The sequence below is a fragment of the Acomys russatus genome, chromosome 11 (assembly GCF_903995435.1).
Source record: "Acomys russatus chromosome 11, mAcoRus1.1, whole genome shotgun sequence".
NCBI lineage: Eukaryota > Metazoa > Chordata > Mammalia > Rodentia > Muridae > Acomys > Acomys russatus.
In genome coordinates, this window is record NC_067147.1 from 44,493,433 (window position 1) to 44,514,809 (window position 21,377).

Below are 21,377 nucleotides of genomic sequence, written 5' to 3' on the forward strand. Positions count from 1 at the left end.
CTCAATTATAAATGGTATTTTAGCTATATAGTACAGGATAAGCATAGTACAATGCACAGAGCCAAGTCAGGTAGGTAGCAAGGAGGATCCAAGGGAGGAGGATGCTTAAAATAGGATAGACAGAGGTAGTCTTGAAAAAGAACAAGGTAGGAGAGGGGGCACAGAGAGAAATAAGGGTGGAGATCAGACCTGGGGAGAGCTGTGGCAGGAAGACAGAAGGCCTGCAGAGAAAAGAGAAACTGTGGGTGGGGGCATCTTTGACAAGCTGGAGACCTATGTCAGAATAGACCTCTGGGATGATATGCAGGGGACTTGAGCTGAGACTCTTAGTAGCAGGGGCCATGGAGACTGAAAAGGATACCCTCTAACTAGACAAGACTCCTAGTGGAGGGGAAAGAACACCAACTCACCCACAGAAATTTCAATCCAAGACTTACCCTACCTACAAGATGTACAGGGATAAAGATACAGCAGACATTGAGGGAATGTCCAACCAATGCTTGTGCCAACACAAGCCTCACCCCAGGGAAGAGAGCCAACAGGACACTAATAACAATACTCTGCTATGCTCAAAGACAGGAGCCTAGAAGAGTTGTCCTCTGAGAGGCTCCACCCAGAAGCAGATCAAAACAGATGGGGAGACTCACAGCCAAACATTGGGTGAAGCATGGTGCAAAAGTGGGGGGAAGAGGTGACAAGAGCTCCACAAAAGATCAACAAAGCCAACTAAGCAGGGCCCAGAGTGGCTTGTGGAGACTGAAGTACCAAGGACCATACATGAACTGGACCTAGGTCCTCTACATAGATGTAGCTGATGGGCAGCTCAGGCATCATGTGGGTCCTCTAGTAAGGAAGTGGGGCTGTCTCCTTCATGGACTCTGCTGCCTGCTTCTCAATCACTTCCCCCTGATGGGACTGCCTTGCCAGGCCACAGGGGAAGAGAATTAGCTCAGTCCTTTTCTGAGGAATAGAGGATTGGGGGGGGGGGGGAGGATGGGAGGAGATGAGGGAGGGGGCTATGACTACGATGTAAAGTAAATAAATTAACACACACACACACCATACTAGTGCTATTACTTCCCACTTAAGACCTCTAAGCAGCTGGAATAGCAGTTTTCAACCCCTTTGGGGTGTTAGGGTCACATATCAGCTATCCTGCATATCAGATATTTACATTAGGGTTCATAACAGTAGCAAAGTTACAGTTAATAAGTAACACCAAAATAATTCTATGGTTGGGAGTCACCACAACATGAGGAAGTGTATTAAAGGTCACAGCGTTAGGAAGGCTGAGAGCCACTGATCCTAGAATGACCCCATGAACTCTACTCCTGAAGGTTAAGATGGCTCGCACTGTCTCGCCCTACCTAGTAGCATTCAACTTAACCATTAAAATCTGCATGTTAGTAACTCCCCACAAAAAGCACGAGCTTGAGTGTCAGGTCAGGCCTGACAGGAGACGCCTGTAAACCCAGGGCTGAGGGAAGCCAGCTGTAAGGGCCTAGAGCTCAGGCGGGCAGGTGAGCTCATTTGCTGAGCTCCAGTTCAAGCCAGAGGCCTGGCCTCAAGGGACAGGTGGAGGGAAGCTGAGGAAGACACCTGATGTTAGATTCTGCTTGCATGGGGCACGCACGTTCTATTAAGAACAACCGTCTCTTTCACCAGTGAAGGCCAACCGTGCTCCTCCTCATTCAGCACCTTACTTTTGACACCAAATGTGTGTGGGTTCTCCACTCACCTAATTTTCTGGTAGAGATTGGTCAGTCAGATGTCCTTCCGTTTCATTCCGTTCTGAAACTCATTTGTATGTGGTACTGGATCCCACGGGTGAATGTCCAACTTGGGCCATAGCACACGGCCCAGGTTTGACTTCTGCTTGCCAGCTGGAGGTCGGTCCTTCCAAACAGCTTAGATGACTGGGTTAGAGTAGGTCAGGTGAACAAAACCTGTTCTATAAAAAGGAAACTCAGGAGGAACTGGGGGATGCAGCAGTGGCACACCTCTCTGACCCACTGAGTTGAGCATGGTGACACAGCACGAAGACTTGGAGCACAGGGCAGGCTCCACAACACTCAACAGCGGATGCAAGAGCTTCAACAGAAAAGGGTCTAAGCAAACAGCAAATCACTAAAAGTGGTGAGAATGAAGGGCAGAAGGGAGCAGCAGGTGTGAAAAGGACTCAGCTCATACAGAACAAAGCTCTCCCTTCTTCCCCAGGGCTTGGCAAGCACTCTGCACTACACCCCTGCCAACAAAGTTCACTGTAACAAGTCTCAGGCCAGTGTGGACTTTGGGGCAGAAGGGCAGAACACAGGGAGAAGCCGTGAGTGCCTTGTTTGTCAACCACCAGCCGTATTCAACAAAGGTATGAAACACAATTACTTTATTGAGTTCTTACAATCAAATACTGCTAACTAGCATTACTTTCACACATGCATCATTCAGAACAAAGGAGACTTCCTAAGTATTTTCAAATGATGCATCATATAACACAAAGTTAGAACTTAAAATGCACCCTGATTAATTATGTAAACTGGTAATTTTTTAAAAAGCGTAACTAATAATTTGGTTCCTTTCTTCATAAAATGGAAATTTAAATATTTCTCCTGATAGTCTTGAGGTTACCATTATTTTACGAGTAGTGCAAACTGTGGCACATACAGTTCCATCTGGAAGTGTGTATCTACACACTGTTTCTCAACAAACAAAATGTGCATAAAATGCATACAGTCAACGCATGATAGAAAGCATGTTCCAAATACAAGTGAGCCTCTCAGGCCACCCCATATTTAGCTTTTGCATTATCATTTATGGCATTATAGATTAATTACACATGACATACTTTTATACATTTAACCCTGAAGATAAGAAAAATAACTGAAAAATTATTCCAGGTAGCCATTTGGTTTGTATCATAGGAAAGCAACCCTCTGAGAGTTCAGTGTCTGCCAAGGCAGAATCATGAGCTTTCGTTGTGAAGAAGATAAGTGATGTTTCACAGTGACTTTCCCAGGTCCTGGCACGGCCTCTTCTCCCAGTCTACCAGATGAAGGGCATCTCCGGGGTCCCTGGGGACGTAGCTTTCCCTTTGGGTTCTCAGGATTGGCCATATCCCAGGCCTCTCCAGTGGCTTCCCTCCTACTCATTCATGAACCCCTTCAGAATGTCCTCAGAGAGCTCCATAAGAGGAAGCTCTGGAGACGGGAAATCCAGAGGAGGAAGATTGGGGATTGGAATGTCCTTGGCCTTCCCAGTATTCGCTGCAAACTTCTGCCAGGTTGAAGAGGCCGTGGCAGTTTCTGAGTGTGGAGGCAAGCTCCACAGCTCCGACTTCTCTACAAAGTCAGCATCTACGTCCAGCTCCCTCTCAGGTGGACCTTTCAGAAGTCTGGCCTTTTCAGCCTTCAGCTGTTTATTTTCTTTCCTTAATCTTTCATTCTCAGCCACAAGAAATTCCACATGCCTCTTCAAATCTGCAATTTTGGTTGCCTGCTCCTCTATAATTGTTTTATCATCTTTCGGGGCTTTGCTTCCAATACATGGCTCTCTTGGCTCATTCTTTTGCTGAAGTAAAAATAGCAGTGTGTCTGGATCCCTGTCAAAGACCCCCTGCACCTCAGGGAGGCGCTTCTCTGTGGAAGGGATGTGCGTCTGAGAAAGAAGAGGGCTCTGGCCCTCCGTGTCCTCAGAGGGTCTGTGAGATGCCTGTAGGTGGGGGGTTCCATCCCTGTCTGTGCTCTGCTGTGCTTTCAACCGCTCCTCACGCTTTGCTCGCTTCCACCTCTCCTGGATGAGGAGAAGCTGTTTCATGTGGCTGTCCCTTTGCAGTTCCAGTGATAAGTGAGCCTGTGACACAGAAGAAAAGGTCAGTGTACAGAACTTCGCGTCAAAAAGCTCAGAGGCTCATGCATCTGGACACTTGTTTGTGTCTTTAGGTGTTCCCTACAGGAGTGGCTTGCCTATGATGGGCCTTGAGGTCCATAGCCTCAAGGTTCTCTGCTTCCTGATCTACAGAGATAGATAAGCCATGCCCCACGCTGTCACTGTGGACTGAGCTCCAAGTGTGAGGCTTTCCCTACCATAATGGACCGTACCCCAGATTATCTCTGTGACCCTCCGATTCACAGGGTATCTGGAAAACCTGATGTGCACCTGTATGAATGGCACTATCCTTTATAGCTTCAAAGCTCCCTCGGTTCAGTCTGAGCGAAGTGTTTTTACTCTGCCACGCTACATCTTGTAGGAATTATGTCCTTAGCTCAGTTACCAAGCCTCTCTCAAGTGCCTACCATTATATAATGAGACAATCACCTTCCCAGCTAGGGATGCAGCTCAGTGGAATAGTGTTTACTAGTATGTACGAAGACCCAGGCTTGACCCTAGGTCACTGAAAAAATAAAACTCTAAATTTTGGATAAAGATTTTTTTTAATGATTAATTTTATGTGTATACATGAGAGTATGTACATGGAGGTTAGAAGGGGCCGTAATCTCTTGGAGCTGGAGACACAGACTGTTGTGAGCCCCTGCCATGGCCCACAGGACTTGAGTCTAGAACCCTGACCCGGGGTGGCAGGAGAATGAAGAAAAGGACAGACACAGACACATGTCCAGAGAAACTGATGGAGCCACACCTACCACCACTGCCACCAGGAGTCTCAGCGTGCTTACATGAGGGGAGGGCTGGCTAGTCTCTGGAGAAGAGCAGCCTCAAGCTGTAAGCCACCAGGAGGATAAGCGGCAGTAGCTAGTTTTTGCGCACACTCACACTTGAACCAGAGGAAGAAGGCTTTGCCAATTCTGAGCCTGACCCATATGGGAAAAGGTTTTGCCAACTTCCCATGGGTCTGAAGCCTTGGTCTTTGTCATGGCTGTGTCTAAGTAAATAATATAATCCACTCACTCCGAATTCCTTTGCTAAGTATAAACTGCCATGCGGTGCTGGGAACCAATTTCTTTCCTCTAGAAGAGCAGCCGCTGCTTTTAACTGCTCAGCCACCTCTCCAACCCCAGGAGAAGGTATTTTTAAGACTTGGGCACAGGCCTTCCCCAAAGATTACGATAAAGCAATCCTGAAACAGAGTTCAAAATTCAAGAGTCTTCAAAGTATTCACGAGATAAATAGGAGACTATTCAGATTTAAATTGCCTCTGGTTCTCCAGGGTCACTCCTGTTTCCTCACAGTGGGCCAGTGTCAAAAGGCAGTGGAGCACTAGGAAAGCTACTTATGGGCTCTAAAACAACACCTGTGAGTAACAACAAGGTACCGGAAGGCATGTCTGAAACGCCAATGGTGTCTCACAGAGTTTTAATTTCCTTCCTAAAATACATCTGTATGTTTTTCAGTGTTTTGTGAAAGTTACAAAACTTTAGTTTTGTCAGGCAGTGGTAGCACACACCTTTAATCCCAGCACTAAGGAGGCAGAGGCAGGCAGTTTTCTCTGAGTTCAAGGCCAGTCTAGTCTACAGAGTGAGTTCCAGGACAGCCAAGACTACCCAGAGAAACCCTGTCTTGAAAAAACAGAAACTTGTTTTTTTATATAATTCAAGTCTCCACAAGAAAACCTTTTTTTCCCTAAAGTTTTTATTTTTCAGCTAGGCATGGTAGCATATACCTTTAATCCATTAGTAGGGAGGCAGAGGTCTGTGGAGCTCTGAAGTTTAAGGCTAGCCTGCTCTACACAGTGTGCTCTAGGCCATCAAGAACTATATAGTGAGGTTATGATCTCAAAAAAAAAAAAAAGAAAGAAAAAGAGAAGAAAAAATTCAACAAAAGATTATACACTTTTTTAAAACAATGGGGACAGAAGGTACATGTGAGTGCAGTGCCTATGGAGGTGAGCAAAGGGCAACAGATCCCCTGCGCTGAGGTGCGTGGGTTCAACTGCTGAGCCATCTCTCAGGCCTCACAAAACATTTCTGCAAATGCTATGAGCATGTCTCACCTGCTCAGACTGTGTCAGCTTCATGGCTTCAGAGAGATATGCTGGTTTAAAAAAAAAAAAAACAAAGCATCAAATTAATATATGAATATCAGAATTTTGTAATTTATAGGTTAAAAAGAAAGTGTTTAGTCCTCACAATACAGGGAACTGGTCTAAGCAATTGTACTAAAAATACAAATCTGAAAACAGTTTTAACTTCTCCCAAAAGAATGTCATTGGTAAACAAATATTTCCTAACCCATCTTCAAACCTGGGGGCTTTAAAAACCTTTAAAGGTGGGGAGGCTGTGGACCTCGCATGGCAAAGAGCCTGCCTGCCTAGCATGAGCCTGGGCCCAACAACAGACAACAGAAAGATTTATAGATTTTATGACAAGTGAACTAAGGATTTAACTAGAAAAGCTGTTTATAGAGAACCAAATTAAGTAAGAATTCACTGAGGCCTGTGCTCAGCAAAAATATCAAAAGATCCTCATGACTCTTTGTCCATTTGAATATCTACACCACTTGACCATGGTCTCCTAGGAGAACTGTTTCTGTGCTATATCAACACCCTACCACTAATTAGGTGCTTAAGAGCCCTAAGACAGACACTGTAGCACACATGGAATGCCAGCATTTGGAAGGCTGACATAGGAGGATCTCAAGTTCAAAACCAGCATAAGAAGCCACAGACTGTACCTTTAATCCCAGCACTTGGGAGGCAGAGGCAGGCAGATCACTGAATTGGAGGCCAGCCTGGTCTACAAAGTGAGTCTAGGACAGTCAAGCCTGCAAAGAGAAACCCTGTCTTGAACCCCCAACCACCACCACCACCAAAAAAAAAGAAAGAAAAGAAGCCACAGACTGTCAAAACAACAACAACAACAAGCCCTCAGGGTATGATAATATATACTGTACCAGTTATTGAGGACAGTGTAAACACCATTTAAGACAGCCAAACTTCTCTTTAATCTCATTCAAATTTTGGGTGACTTCATCTGTTGAATTTAAATAGGTAATGCTGAAAATCCTTACATTTTCTCTTTGGGCTAAGAGAAAGGTGACATGATTTGGATGTATCTTTGTTTAATGGAGGGTCTCAGGGGGATGGAGAGATGGCTCTGTGGTTAAGAGCTGTTCATCCCAAGGGCTCCAACTCACTTCACAGCGCCCACATGGTAGCTCGCAACTCTAATTCCAATCTCAGGGGGTCCAATGCCCTGTCCTGGCCTCCTTGGGCACCAAGGACAAACACAAGGATACATACTTGCCAGCAAAACATCCATAAAATGAATAAAACCTTAAAAAGAAATTTCACAATGTAGCCCAGGCTGCCTTCAAATTTAACAAAACTCCTGACTCAGGAGCTCCCTGAGTGCTGGGACCCACGGGTCTGCAACAAATCAACTTGATATATCTTGAACGTCCTTGAAAGCTCAGGTGATAGAAGACTTCACTTCCATGCCACAGCACATGTGTGGAGGTTAGAGGACAACTCATGGGAATGAATTCTCTCCTTCCACCATGTGGGTTCCAAGGACTAAACTCAAGTCATCAGCTTGGTGGCAAGCATCTTACTTGTTCTTCCTGTCTTTCCTTTGTCAAAGTTGACTTTCTAGAGCTGCCAGAGGGTACAGCAGCTGAAGGCCTGCAAGCCAAGTTTGATCCTCAGAGCCCACTCCCAAAAGTTATCATCTAACCCTCACACACTTGCGATGACACACGTGCACATCTCCCCCACCCTACACACACCCACAAATAAACAACATAGCTGGCTTTCCTCAGGTATCTCCGCCACAGTGATGGAAACTTAACCCAGAAAACTAGAAGCAAGAAGTAGGGTCACTGTGATTCTAGCTGATTGTATTATTCAGAAGGTCTTGGTACTGGTCTACAAAAGTTTGGAAGAGTAGAGAAGGGAGGCTTGAGAAGGCAGCTTAACAGGCTGCATGTGGAGCTTAACAGGCAGTTTTGTTGAGAGCCCAACAGATCAAAGTGCTGCCCAGAATGCAGAGAACAAAGGCCAAGCTCAAGGCTTCAGACAAAAACGCATTGTCATAACAATGAATCCCTGACTATACAGAACCAAGAGCAAGCCCTACACTACTCCAGAACCTGCAGTGCACCTGATGAATTAACTACGCCTACAGCCCTTTCTCACTGCAGCTTTTCATGGTTTCCCTCTTCTACCTTTTATAGCTTCTGCATTCTGCTATATGTTCCACCGTAAGGCATCTTAACAGTCTTTCTGGAATAATCAGAATCAAATAACTAGTATCACTAATAATGGATTGAGCTCTTGCTCTTATGAACTTTTGGGAACATCTGATCTTCACACTTCCTTTTGCAGTTATTACAACATTACTGTTTGGTCTTAATCCAAATACTTAAATGATTTTTTTTTTAAAGTTTCCCAATTTAGAATTTTCTGTCAGTTAGGTTCTACCAAGCTTGAGATTCAAATCAGAAATTCCTTCTGCAGAAAAAAAGAGCTGTCATCTTTGCTCCAGGCATACCTGCCACATGTATACACGTCCCTCGACTTTTGCTGGCCCTTACCCTGTGTTCTGTTTCTTTCTCTTTTGTTCATCTGTTTGCACCCTATTGTGACATTCTATGCAATGCTCTGCTATTGCTTAGACACACTGTGAGGTTTTCTTGTGACATCCTTCATAATGTCTACATACATTTGTCTCCTCCTCTGAACCAGTATGCTTTCAACTACCAGTCTCAACAATTAAATTAACTTTCACAAAACTAAGTTTAAACCAATTAGAAACGCTAACATTGGCAGAGCCCTGAAGCTGAATATAACATGACAGGATACCTACGGGTAACAGAAAAGTGTAAAGAATTCAGCAAGGACCACACTACCACGTTAAGAGATTACTGCATGAAAAATAAATAAAAAAGCAAGAAGGGCTGGAGACATGGCTTAGCCACTAAGAGCACTGCTTCTCTTTAAAAGAACCTAAATTTAAAAAAAAAAAAAAAAAAAAAGAACCTAAATTTGGTTCCCAGCAACCATGTAGGCTTGTCACTTCAGTTCCAGGGATTCAATGTCCTCTTGCCTTCATGGGCACCTGCACCAGTATGGTGCACATAAACTTTAGGTAGGCGTGCATGTATACATAATTATAAAATAAATGTTATTTTAAAATTTAAAAAGAAAAGAAAAATTCAGTGCACGGTCATGGTTTCCTTTACAACATCACATTTTATAATCTCCTAATACGGAAATTTAGGAGATCATCACACAAAAATGGTTTTATTAACTTAAAAGGTTTTTCATACAATATATTTTGATATATCCTTTCCCTTTTCATCTTCTTCTAGATCCTTCCCATCTTCCTACCCATGCAACTTCATGTTTTCTCTCTCTCTCTCAAAGAAAAAAATTACGAATCAAAAAGGCAAAATAATACCAAAACAAAGAAAAATATGTGCACGCACGCACGCACAAGCGCGCGCGCGCGCACACACACACACACACACACACACACACACACACACACACACAGGAATGTGAACCATGGGAACTGTTCCATGCTGGCCAGCTACTCCTAGGCAAGGACCCTGAACTGTGGCTGATATGTCTAGTGGCGCTCCACTGAAGAAAATGGGCTTTCCCTCCACAGCAGGTGTCATCTGCCAATAGCTTCCTAGTTAGGGTGGGACGTGCACACTTCCCTTCTCTGTGCTGCGATTATCTTGTTTGAATCGCACAGGTTTTATGTGCACTGTCAGTCTCTGGGTTCATACGTCAATTGGTCTGCTATGTTCGGAAAAATCTTAACAAGACTGGCAATTACTTCTTCTAACTACAACACAAGGCTAATATTTACAGTAGATATAATGTAAACAATGAGAAACCTCAGCCCCGGAAACTCTGTGTTTGCAAGTTCTCCACCACTATGGGAGACCAGACATTCCCTATCTCCCATAGCTGTTACGATGAGCTTAGCAATGATTTCCCCCCTCCTCCTTCATGCTCTTCAGACTATCCTGCACTTAGTGCACACCATATGCTGATGCACTCCACCTCAGCCTATGACACACACACCCAAAACCTTACGGTCCGTGGTTCAAGTACGTGGCACTCATTCATGTCACGGTTTTCTTAACCATGGTGAACCGTGAATCTCGGGAGTTAGTACAAATCAACAATCAGATTGAGGAGACATTAAATACTGATTCGCGTTGTAGAAATCCACCAAATGTTATAAAAATGCTTGGCCACATGTCTCTTGCTGGTGTCAAATCTTGTGATGCTCCTGTCTTTCACCCCACCAAGTGTGAGGCTTGTAGGCGTGACCCTCTCACTACCTACAACTAATTTACATTTCTCAACTGTGTGTGACTGGTACAAGCCTGCAATCCAAGCACTTCAGGAAGCTGAGGCAGGAAGGAGGCGTGCTCAAGCTTGGGGAGTAAGTCTAGGCTCCTAATGAGTACTGGGCCATTGAGGGCTATATTAGCAAGAGCCTAAACTTTAAAAAAAAAAAAAAAGTTTTCCCTTGATAATTACTTAGAGGCAAAATGCACAGATTTATCCAAAGCGGTGCCCATTATAAGCTTGTATTTCAACAGTGAAATAACATTCTTTTTCTACAGGAAAGAATCCTGCTCTAGTCAGAAGGGAAAAGTACTTTCTAGCAGAATGTTCTAGAACAGAGGTGACACCTACTCTAGATGAAACATGAGTGAGCCCTCCCTGAAAGGCTTCTGGGTTTGTTACTTGGCTGCCAGAGACAGGGCTTTGTAAATCAGGGCCCCCAGACCTATTTATGATGTTAACTCAGAAACTTTTTGGTAGGAAACCAACACATGCTAAGTGTGTACGGAGAGTTCCATCTGTAGCCCTGAACGCCAACAGCTTTATACCTACATGACAGCGACAGTAATGAAATCTCTTGCTCATTTTGTTCTGTGACAGGATCTCACTTGGCAGACCAGGCTGGCCTACAACTCATGGCAATCCTTCGGCTCAGTCTGCCAACAGCTCTATTCAGTATTTCTTAAGAAAAAATATTTACCTGTTGCCTTTTTGTGACAAGAAATCGCCTCTTCGTATTTCCCAGCAGCTAACAAACGGTCTGCTCGTCGGCTCTGTTGGTGAGCCTAGAAGACACACATTCTGAATTACTCCAAATTATAAAATCAGACTTCTGAAAGTCAATCTTTTAACAAGATAAATGATGTCACTATGCTACAAAACCTAGAACCACAGCATCTGACAGGAACTGGCAACCCCTTTTGGCTCATAAACCCACTCCAGTTACTGGGTTTAAACTGCTAAACGGTCCCTTTTCTTCCCCTGCTCAGAGTAACCCAAAGAGTTACCAGAGGTTATTACTCAAAAAACATGCATTTTTAAATATTTAAGTAGTTATTTCAAAGAGACATTTTGTAGGTATTTTCTAAAGTCTCTATAATCTAAAGAATTTGGTCAAGAAATGTATCATAAAAAATTCAAACTTCTCTTATAGCTGTCCATTTTTCCCTTTAAACACTAAAAGTACTACTTACAGTAAAATTTTTAAAAACACACAGTATATACAGTTGAGGGACTCTGATACTGATATCTAATATTAATACTTTTCATGTACAATTCATTAAAAAAAAAAGGCAAACTTAGGGGTTCTAAAAAGCAAATGGCTTAGAAATCCCTATTATAAAGGTACATAGATTAAAAAGTGATGACCTTCTTACATGGATACTTAAATTTCCCAAAGAAGCCAGCCATGGAGCCACGTATCTGTACTGCTGGCACTCCAAGAGAGGAAGCAGGAAGAGCAAAGTCACCTCCTAGTTCAGTTAGTGTGACTAACGAACACAGCAAGAAGGTGTAGCTCAGTGGTGGGTGCGTGTGTACATGTCTGGGTACTCCCTCACATTCAAGCTAGACATATACATAGCTCAGGATAGAGCTCCTGTCTAGTACTTATGTTATGAGACTGGTGTGTGTATGTGTCTGTCTGTCTGTGTACCCCCCCACACAGGCTAGACATACACATAGCTCAGGACAGAGCTCCTGTCTAGTACTTATGAGGCTGTTAGATCACCAACTACAACAAACAATAGCAACAACAAAAAAAGAGCTTGAATACACATTATTTCACTTACAGCTTTGTCAACCTGTTTCCTTCTCTTACATAACAAGGCCAGTAACTTATGTTAAAACTACAACATTAAGCCGGGCAGTGGTGGTGCACGCCTTTAATCCCAGCACCCAGGAGGCAGAGGCAGAGGCAGGTGGATCTTTGTTGAGTTTGAGGCTAGCCTGGTCTACAGAGTGGGTTCCAGGACAGCCAAGGCTACACAGAGAAACCCTGTCTCAAAAACAAAATAAACAACAACAACAAAAAGATTACAACATCAGATAGGAAGGAAAAAGCAGCAGCAATAGAATGGGAAGAAGACAGCTGCCAGGCACACACAGTTGGCCAAAGTCTTTTGACCAGCACGGTGCTTTCCTCTCTTAACAGGCTGACAGATGATTAGCAAAGCTTCTTGGAAGAGAGAAAGGGGTAGAGGGGGTGTTGAGTAAGTACACACCTGTGATTACGGCACTCAGGAGTCTAGGAAGAGAACGGAGTTCAATGCCAGAGTGGGACCTTTTCTCAAACAAAAAGTCAGGCAGCAAATAAGCACATGCATGGTGGTTGTGATGGTGAGGGCTTTTTGGTTTGTTTTTAAATCAACTTATCACAAGCTTGTGTTATCTGGCAAGAGGAAACCTCAGCTGAAAACATGCCCTCATCAGCTTGGCCTGTAGGCAAGCCTGTATTGATTAACTGATGTTGGAAGGCCCAGCACACAATAGGCAGGGCCACCTCTAGGCAGGTGATCTTGGGTTAAGAAAGTAAGGCTGAGCAAGGCACAGGGAGCCAACCACATAAGGAGCATTCTTCCATGGCCTCTGCTTCAGTTCCTGCCCTGACTTCCCCAGATGATGAACTACAAGCTGGAAAGTCTAATAAGCCCTTTCTTCCCTACATTGCTTTTGGGCATTGTCTTAGTCACCGCTCTACTGCTGTGAAGAGACATCATGACCAAGGTAACTCTTATAAAAAGAAAGCATCTAAGGGCTTGCTTACAGTTAGTCCATGACCATCATGGTGGGAAGCAGGCAAGCATGGTGTTGGTGCAGCGGCTGAGAACTTTACATCCTGATCCACAGGCAGCAGGCAGCAGGCAGCAGGCAGAGAGACTGGGCGGGGCATGGGCTTCTGAGATATCAAAGCCCACCCCCACTCCAACACCTCCTCTACCAAGGCCACACCTACTCCAATAAGGTCACACCTCCTAATCCTTCCCAAGTAGGTCATCAACTGTGGACTAAGTAAGCAAATACACAAGTCTATGGAGACCATTCTCATTCAAAGCACATTGCTCATCACGGTGAAATCAAAAGCCGCTCACAGCCTTAGTCCCAGCCCTTAGGCGGTGGAAGGGGAAAAAAAAAATCAGAAGTTCTGAGGTATAGAACAACTTATTAAAAAAAAAAAAAATGAACAGTACTAGTAACCCTTGTTCAAAACAGCATTATTTACAATAACCAAAGTGGGACCAATGCAAACGTTCATAACAAAGAATAGACAAATCAAGTACAGCGTGTTTGCTCCATGGAATCTACCCAGTCTTAAAAGGCAATTTCACAACAACATGAGTATATCAACCCTACTGAACTATGCCCACAGAAATGGTTATGATGACAAACATTATGGTTTTCAGCTTGGTTTTGATTTTTTTTTTTTTTTAAGTGAAAACAACAATCTGTGAAGTCTTTTCAAAAAATGTACCATAAGTGCTTCATAAAAATCACTCTTGGAACAGAAATTACAGATGCATTGTGTTTATTGAGTTACCCTCAATACAAAGCAAATAGGCAGGAGAAGAAAACAGCACTTTTGCTTGTATTTCTCCCACCATCCCTTTCCATTGTTTCAAAGAGCTTATATTCTTCAAATAGCAATTATGCAAACTTTTCCCTAAATCTGTTACAAATAATAGCTTAAAATAATAGGTTAATTTTAACCATGGAGGCTTAGACTGAACAGCTAAGTACTTCCTAGTAACACAATTAAACATGGTGGGGGGAGGTGTCAGACTTTTGAGATAGAACCCCACGTCTGACCTTGAAATCCTGATTCTCTTACTTCTACCACCTCCTACACGCTAGAAGTATAAATTATACCACCACTCTCAGATCAAGGAGCAGAGTTTTTGAGAAAACAGTATAAACAATGTAAGCTGGCAGAGATCTGCAATGAACAAAGTCTTAGGCAGAGATCAGAAATAGGAAAATGAAGGTGTCATATGTGGGTGCCTTCACCTTTCTTAAGCTTAAAGAAAACTTTGAAACCCCACAACACCTCATAACAAGGACAAGACAGCACAGACCCAATCCTGCCAAGAGCCAAGGGGCTCTAGGATCAAGTTCTGACTCTCACACTAAACCAACTAAATTGTTCCAATCTGCAGGAGCTATTTCCTCACTTCGTAGTACAATTTGGAGTTTGAACCCGATCATTGTTTAGGTAAAGAAAGTTCAAACCACTTGGGCATCTGTTTAAAATGCAGAATTTCAAGCTGGTTTTGCAGTAGCACTTACAAATCTACTGAAGTGAAGCTGTGGCTGCAACTAACATCTTAAGAAAGAATCAAGAGGCTGGAGAGATGGGTTAGCTATTAAGATCACCATCTACTCTTCCAAAAGACCTGAGTTCAATTCCCAGCACCCACATGGCAGCTCACAACTGTCTGTAATTCCAGTTCCAGAATCTCTGGCACCCTCACACATACATGCAGGCAGAACACCAATGCACATTAAAAAAAAAAAAATTAATCAAGAACAAGCCAGGTGTGACAGCACAAGCCTTTAATCATATTACTTGGGAGGCAGAGGCAGGTGGATTTCAGAGTTCAAGTCCTGCCTGGTCTACAAGTTCGAGTCTAGCAGGGCTACAGAGAAACCCTGTCTCAACAAAACAAAACAAAAGGAGGGGAGAGAAAAGAGCTAGGACAAAGTGCAATTTCTGATTTAACAGTGATGACGGCTCACACCTCGAATCCCAACCCTACGGAGGCTGAAGCAGGATCCCAAGTTTGAGGCCAGCCTGTAACTCTCAGCTTCATGTTTTTCAGGCATGGCGGCACACACTTACAATCCTAGTACTTGAGAGACGGTGAACGAGGATGAGGAGTTCAAAGCCATCCTTTGCAACATCATGAGTTTAAGACTAGCCAAACCTGGGATCAGAAAACGAGTACAGAAATAAAGCTTCAAGTGGTTGTAAATACAAGACATTCTGAGGGCAGCCAGGCAGAAACACAGGCCTGAAGAAAGTGAATCAGCTCAAAGCCTATCAAAGGAATCCTACTCCCGAGGTCCAGATCCCACATGCCCTCAACACTGCACCACTGCTCTTTTTGCCCCTTTCTTTGGAGTTCCGATATCTCTTTGAGCTTAAACTAATTAAACAGATTTCCATCATCTAAAGCCAGCAAAAGTCCTAGCAACTACAGTTAGGGTGCTAAGTGAATGGATTTACTGTAAAGGACTTTTTGCTTCTCTGATCTGCTTTAAAAAATAAAGTCCAAGGCTACCTTCCTTAGCACAGTGGTACTTGCCTTTAATACCAGCATCCAGAAGGCAGAGACAGGCAGACCTCCATCAGCTGGAGCCAGCCTGGTCTACATAGCAAGTTCCAGAACAAAGAAATCTTGCCTCAAAAACAAAAACAAAAAACCCAAATACTATCTCCTCCTATATCTTTCAATCTATTAATTTCTATGACCTGAAGGAAGTGCTGTATCGAGGATAAGAAAACACCATCCTAAATATTAGGAAGGCAGAGGGCACCTTATACTCCTGACTGGTATGGTCTTCAGTTGCAACCAAAGGAAAAATGTTAACCCTATGCCCCTGTCCCAGTAAGTTCACCAGAGTCTCCCACAAACAAGTATCAAGCAATACCTCCAAACACACGCACTGAGTCAACTGTTTAATCAACAGAGCAATTAAATTTAAGACATTATTGAAGGAGTGGATTTGAGGACCTCATCTCTACTCTGAAGACCAAGTTCCCCTTGTGCTGTTTGTCTATAATCTTTTCCCTTCCATCAGCTTCTAGCTTGGCTTGTGTGTTTTTTGAAAACTGTCATCATCTGCTCTTAGGCAGTGAGAATCTAGTATAGGACCTTTCAAATTACAGGATGTAGCCCATTAACAAATTACGAAATCAATTTGGTGAATTCTGATGGTATTTTTAAAATCCAGAGGCTGGAGAGATGGCTAAGCAGTAGTAACTCTTCCAGAGGACCTGAGTTTGACTCCCAGCATTCAGATGGTGGGCTCAGTAAAGGTCCCACTTCCAGGGGACCCAATGACCTCTTCTACCCCAAGCGCACTAGGCACATATGTGGTGCACAAACATACATGGAGGCAAAAAAGTCAAACATATATTATATAAAACTATCCAACAGTAAGTATTACAGCACCTTAGAGCAGAAAGTTATATTTGGCTTTATTTTAGGTGTAATGTGAGAGGCCCTGTGTCTCTGCAGAAGCCCAAGAAGCATCTTTCTAACATAGCAGCTTGGCAGTACTACTCACAAAACCCATTTATCAGTGTGTAAGGATTTTTCAGAGCAGTTCACAGGTAAGGCAAATTGGTAAATAATGCCCTAATACAAACCTCAATGATCTATTTTGAATCCCAACTTTCAAACCTCACTATGTCAACTTATTCTACATTTCAATGTCATAATCTATAAAACTGGTAGAACAGCTAGCTCATCTAGCTATTAAGGCAAATAGTTAAATGAATAACAAAGCCAGCCAGGGAGTGGTGGCGCACGCCTTTAATCCCAGCATTTGGAAGGCAGAGGCAAGCGGACTGTTGTGAGTTCAAGGCCAGCCTGATCTACAAAGTGAGTCTAGGACAGCGCAAGGGCTATTACACAGATAAACCCTGCCTTGAAAAACCAAAAACAAACTAAAAATAAAAACAAAGCCCTACCACTTACCAATTGTTGGTATAAATTAGCACTCCGTTACTCCCTCCATTCTCCAAGCCCCTAGAACAATTCCAAGTCCAGCCCTGCCTAAGGAACAGGATTTATTTTCCGTAGGTTATTTTCAGGGCAACAAAAAGGGATCTGAAATAATGCCTTTTTCCCTTAAAGATTTTAATTCCAATAGGACTAGCATGAGGTGGTGACAAAGACTTCAGCTACATAAAAGACTGTTCCTTGGCCCATGATATGAATCTTTTTTCTTGGATGAGAAGCTCAAAAGCATTAATCATTTCAGGCAAAATAAGAACTAAATGCTCCAGAGAGAAGCTCAGTTATTCAACAGTCTCAGCAGTCTTAAGGCCAAACAGAGAGAAAACAGGTGTGACCGAAGGACGAACACATAAAAAACAAAACAAGTGTGACTGTGCAGTCACATGAGCATTGCCTGCAGCAGCCTCACTAAACAAAGCATAAACAACAGTCATGTACAATAAGATCTGACATCACTACCCAAGTTGGCAGCACTAGAAATTATCTCACAGAAGTTTTGACATTGACTTGCTACCAACTGAATGCCAAAATTTTAATGCATGGAAAGAAATACCTAACACACACTAAGTGATTTTATAAGTTATACTTTTTCCATATTAAAAATTAACAAGCTGGGTGTGGTGGTGTAGGCTTGTCATCAAAACACTCAGTAAGCTGAGGCAGGAGGATCACAAGTTTGAAGGCTGAACTACACACCAAGGCCTGTTCTTTTTTTTTTCGAGACAAGGTTTCTCTGTGTAGCCTTGGCTGTTCTAGACTCACTTTGTAGACCAGGCTGGCCTCGAACTCAGAGATTGCCTGCCTCTGCCTCTCAAGTGCTGGGATTAAAGGCGTGTACCACCATGCCCGGCAAGGCCTGGTCTTATGACCCTGCCTCAAATAAGCAAACACAAAGGAAAAAGACTTGACAGAAGAAATTCATTCAGAATTGAAAGTCTATTTTTCTTGCAGAGGAAGTATAATTTCTCTTGACCAACTCTGGAAATTTGAGCGCTAGTAAGCTGTACTAGCTACATATTAAAATACAGTAATAATTCAAACTAGTCTCTCCCATATCCTGAGAACTCACTGTGAGGGAATTAGGCTTGCTAGAACCCTAACAAACCATAAGACTCCACAGCAGAGGCAGCAGTGACATACGGTCCAATATATAAACCACACTGAAATGAAAAATGACAAGTGCATGAATATGGAGCATTGTTAGGAGCAGGTGGTAATGAGTGGGAACGCATTAAGTCACTGACCTAAGTAATTATTTAATTCCCTCAGCTTGAGCTTGTTCACCAGCAAGTCTCACAAATAGTTCTCACTGAAGTCCGCAGACGCTTTGAGGACACAGGATTCTAAACCCATGTACTGTAGTTAAGCCCTTATATCATGATTTGGAGTACACTTTAGTGGCAGACTTCCATATTTTACTAGAAGTTTTAAAGATACTCATTAAGTCATAAAATTTAGAGTGACCTTTTATACTGAGTAAAGAAGATACTCTGGTGTATTCACTGCATTCAAAAAAAAAAAAAAAAGAGAGAGAGAGCATCTTCAAAAAGCATTACTGCAGGGCTTAGGAGCTAAAGACACTTGCCACCACCAACCTGGTTACATGAGTTCAATCTCCAATCCCACATGGTGGAGAGAACGGACACTCCAAAGTTGTCTTGACTTCCACACATCATACACACCCAGTCACACACAAATGTACACACATACTCCAGGCTTCTACAGCTTTCTAACAGAGGCTTGACATTGCTACTTTGCAACATGCTTAAATCACTCAAGTAAACATCACATTGCTATCTTCAATAAACACCTCGGCTAGAAATCGGAACTCTTCAAAATCTCAAATGGCTTAAAAATTCAAATTGCCAAGCCAGGCATGGTGTTAAACGCCTTTAATCCCAGCACTCAGGGAGGCACAATCAGGCCAATAGATGTGAGTTCGAGACCAGCCTGATCTACAAATTGAGTGAGAAACCCTGTCTTCAAACAAGCAAAATCAAACATTTGAAGACTGGATACTGGAACTGTGCTAGCCTCCTAATTTACCTACTTAAGAAGAAGAGGGGGAAAAAAAACCCAACTCACCAGGGTATGGAGGCCCACACCTGGAAGCCCAGCATTTAAAAATCTGAAGCAGGATGCTCCAGCTCAAGACCAGCCTAGGCAACACAGTGAGCCTGAAGTTAGCATGGCTCAAACAAACGGTAGATGATTATGAGCACTGTTACTCAGGCTGGAGAGTTGGCTCAGTAATTAAGAGCACTCCTGTTCTTCCAAAGGACCAGGGTTCAATTCCCAGCGCCCACATGGCAGCTCACAACTGTCTGTAACTCCAAGATCTGACACCCTCACGCCAATGCACATAAAGTTAAAAATAAAATAAAATATTAAAAAGAAGAGAAAAAAAAGAGTACTGTTACCCACTGCTTATCTAATTTTTTCCAAGACATAAGATTTGGTGCTCCAAGTACCACTGAAATCTGGCTTCAGTGTTTTCATGAGCCACAACACACTAGTGGAGCAGTTAGCTACGGTTATGCTACACCCTACTGCCAAATAAAGTGAAGCTAACTGGAACTGAATCAGTGACCGTTCTGCAAGGACACTTGAACTTTGAAGCACTTTGTAAACAGCCAGCCACGACTAATAATATGCCTGTGGAGTTTCCCTACTGAGCTACTCGGCTTCACTAGCAAGATAGCTCCCTGGCTTTCAAGCACTCACTCAGAAACGGACCCAGGCCTAACTAGGTAACTCTGGCATAGGCTCCTGTGAGCCGCGAACCTGGCTTCAAGGAGGGCACAGCACCTGTGGGTGATCACTCTCAGGCGGTCAAGCTCAAGCCCAAATCTCACTGAGTGACATGTCAAGGCCTTATGGTCTCATTATAAGAGCAGCTAACACCTCCAGCGTTCTATCTGTAAAGCGCAGCTCTTTGTGACCTTTTTATGTTTACTCCTTCAATCCTCATAACAAACTTTTTAAAAGGGGGGGAGGGGCAGAGGGGAAGTTTTTGCTCAAGGTCCCGAAGCTATCAGGTGACTAAGCCAGAGTTCAAATCCAGAAATCTGGCTCTGTCCAGAAACCCACATTGTCAAAACCACAGGCTCTGGCTTCTCGGCAGAGCACACACCGGGCTCTTTCAAGGCAGCAGGGCTGAGTTCCAAAGGGAGGAATCAAGCCTCCACGGCCCCGCTCCCAATCCCACCACATCACAAACCACCTACAAACTCGAGATTTCAGAGTTCTAGTGTGCAACGCTGCTGCGAAGACCCGAACGTCCGCTTCTAAATTCCATCGGGGGACCCAAAGATGCCCTGTGACCACTCTGGAAAAGAAACTCTGCGGGAGGTTTGGGGTTTGGTGGGATTGTTTGTGGAAGGCTTCCCCGCCCTCTCGCCCCCCGTTTTTTGTTTTTTGTTTTTTTTATAGAAAGGCAAACATGACTGGTACTTTCAAGAGGTCTAAAGCTATGGGACCCGGGCTGCGGGGCGGGGATTGTGGTTCCTATGCAGCTGTTTCGAAGGGGCCTCTGTTGGCGCAGCTGTGAGGGCAGCCTGGGGGTGGTGTGCGCGGTTGAGAGGCGCGACCCGGACACCCCGACTCTGCCCGCGGCCTGCAGGCGGCTACGTGGCGCTGGGACGCGGTCCCAGCGGGACAGATGCGAAGAGCCCAGAGGGAGAGGCCTGGGCCCCGGGATCGAGGTCTCCCCTCAGCTCGCGGCTCCCCTTTCAGTCCGGGTTGCCCCTCAGCCCGCGGTCCCCTTCAGCGTACCCATCCCTCCATAGCCGCGCGTTCCCCCTCAGCCCGCGACCACTCACAAGGTTGAGGGGTCCTTCCATCACTTCCATAGACCCCGGGGTGAGCGGCGGCCCGAGCCGGAGCGGCGGCGCCTGGGCACATGGAGGGGCAGCGAGGGCAAGGAGACGCGGCGGCTGGCGGGGAGGCTCTTCACAGAACCCGGAGCCGGCAGTGAGAGCTCAAGAGCGACGGCCGCGCCACTTCCGCCTCCGACGTCGCGCCGCGGGGCCGTGCCTGCGTCGCCGCGCAGTGCGTCGTGACGTCACACGCCGGCGGGGTAGTGGGGGCGCGGCTCCGGGTGGGAGTGAAGACAAGAGGTGGGCGGGTCCAGGGGCGGGGCGCCAGCTAATTGACACCAGCCCCCTCTCCTCCCAAGAGTCAAAGCTTAGAGTACTTTGACCTCTGCGTCTGCTTCGGGAGGCGGGTCTGGGGGTTAGTAGTAGTTTAATTTGGTCTCCTCGAATACTTGTCCTTTCTTCCTTCCTGTAGGCTTTCTCAGGTCCTCTCTTCTCACCTCCACGCCTCCTTTTCCATTTCTGTTGTCTAACTCTTGCTTTTGCAAGAAGCAAACTTCG

The 21,377-nt window shown here is 44.4% G+C and overlaps 1 protein-coding gene across 2 annotated transcripts; it reads right to left on the reverse strand.

Annotated features, from left to right (window-relative positions):
- Nucleotides 1–2,361: 2,361 nt before the first annotated feature.
- Nucleotides 2,362–21,032, reverse strand: Nrbf2 (nuclear receptor binding factor 2). Of its 2 annotated transcripts, none has more exons than XM_051153181.1 (4): nt 20,776–21,032; nt 10,962–11,046; nt 5,945–5,985; nt 2,362–3,846 (listed from the first exon to the last, which is right to left on the reverse strand). In XM_051153181.1, exons 1-4 carry the CDS (start codon nt 20,902–20,904, stop codon nt 3,139–3,141), a joined length of 963 nt encoding a protein of 320 aa, XP_051009138.1. In that variant the 5' UTR covers nt 20,905–21,032; the 3' UTR covers nt 2,362–3,138. The 2 variants fall into 2 exon arrangements, with proteins under 2 accessions (XP_051009138.1, XP_051009139.1); XM_051153182.1 differs by having other exon boundaries at nt 20,823–21,007.
- Between the last annotated feature and the right edge of the window lie 345 nt (nt 21,033–21,377).

What these genes read in the sequence shown, in the direction of transcription:
- Nrbf2 (XM_051153181.1), bottom strand. Translation starts at nt 20,904, where the DNA reads ATGTGCCCAGGCGCCGCCGCTCCGGCTCGGGCCGCCGCTCACCCCGGG. An exon ending in GCGCGGCTATGGAGGGATGG is followed by an intron (nt 11,047 to 20,775) that starts GTACGCTGAAGG and finishes TGTGTCTTCTAG; the next exon opens with GCTCACCAACAGAGCCGACG. An exon ending in TTGTCACAAAAAGGCAACAG is followed by an intron (nt 5,986 to 10,961) that starts GTAAATATTTTT and finishes TTTTTAAACCAG; the next exon opens with CATATCTCTCTGAAGCCATG.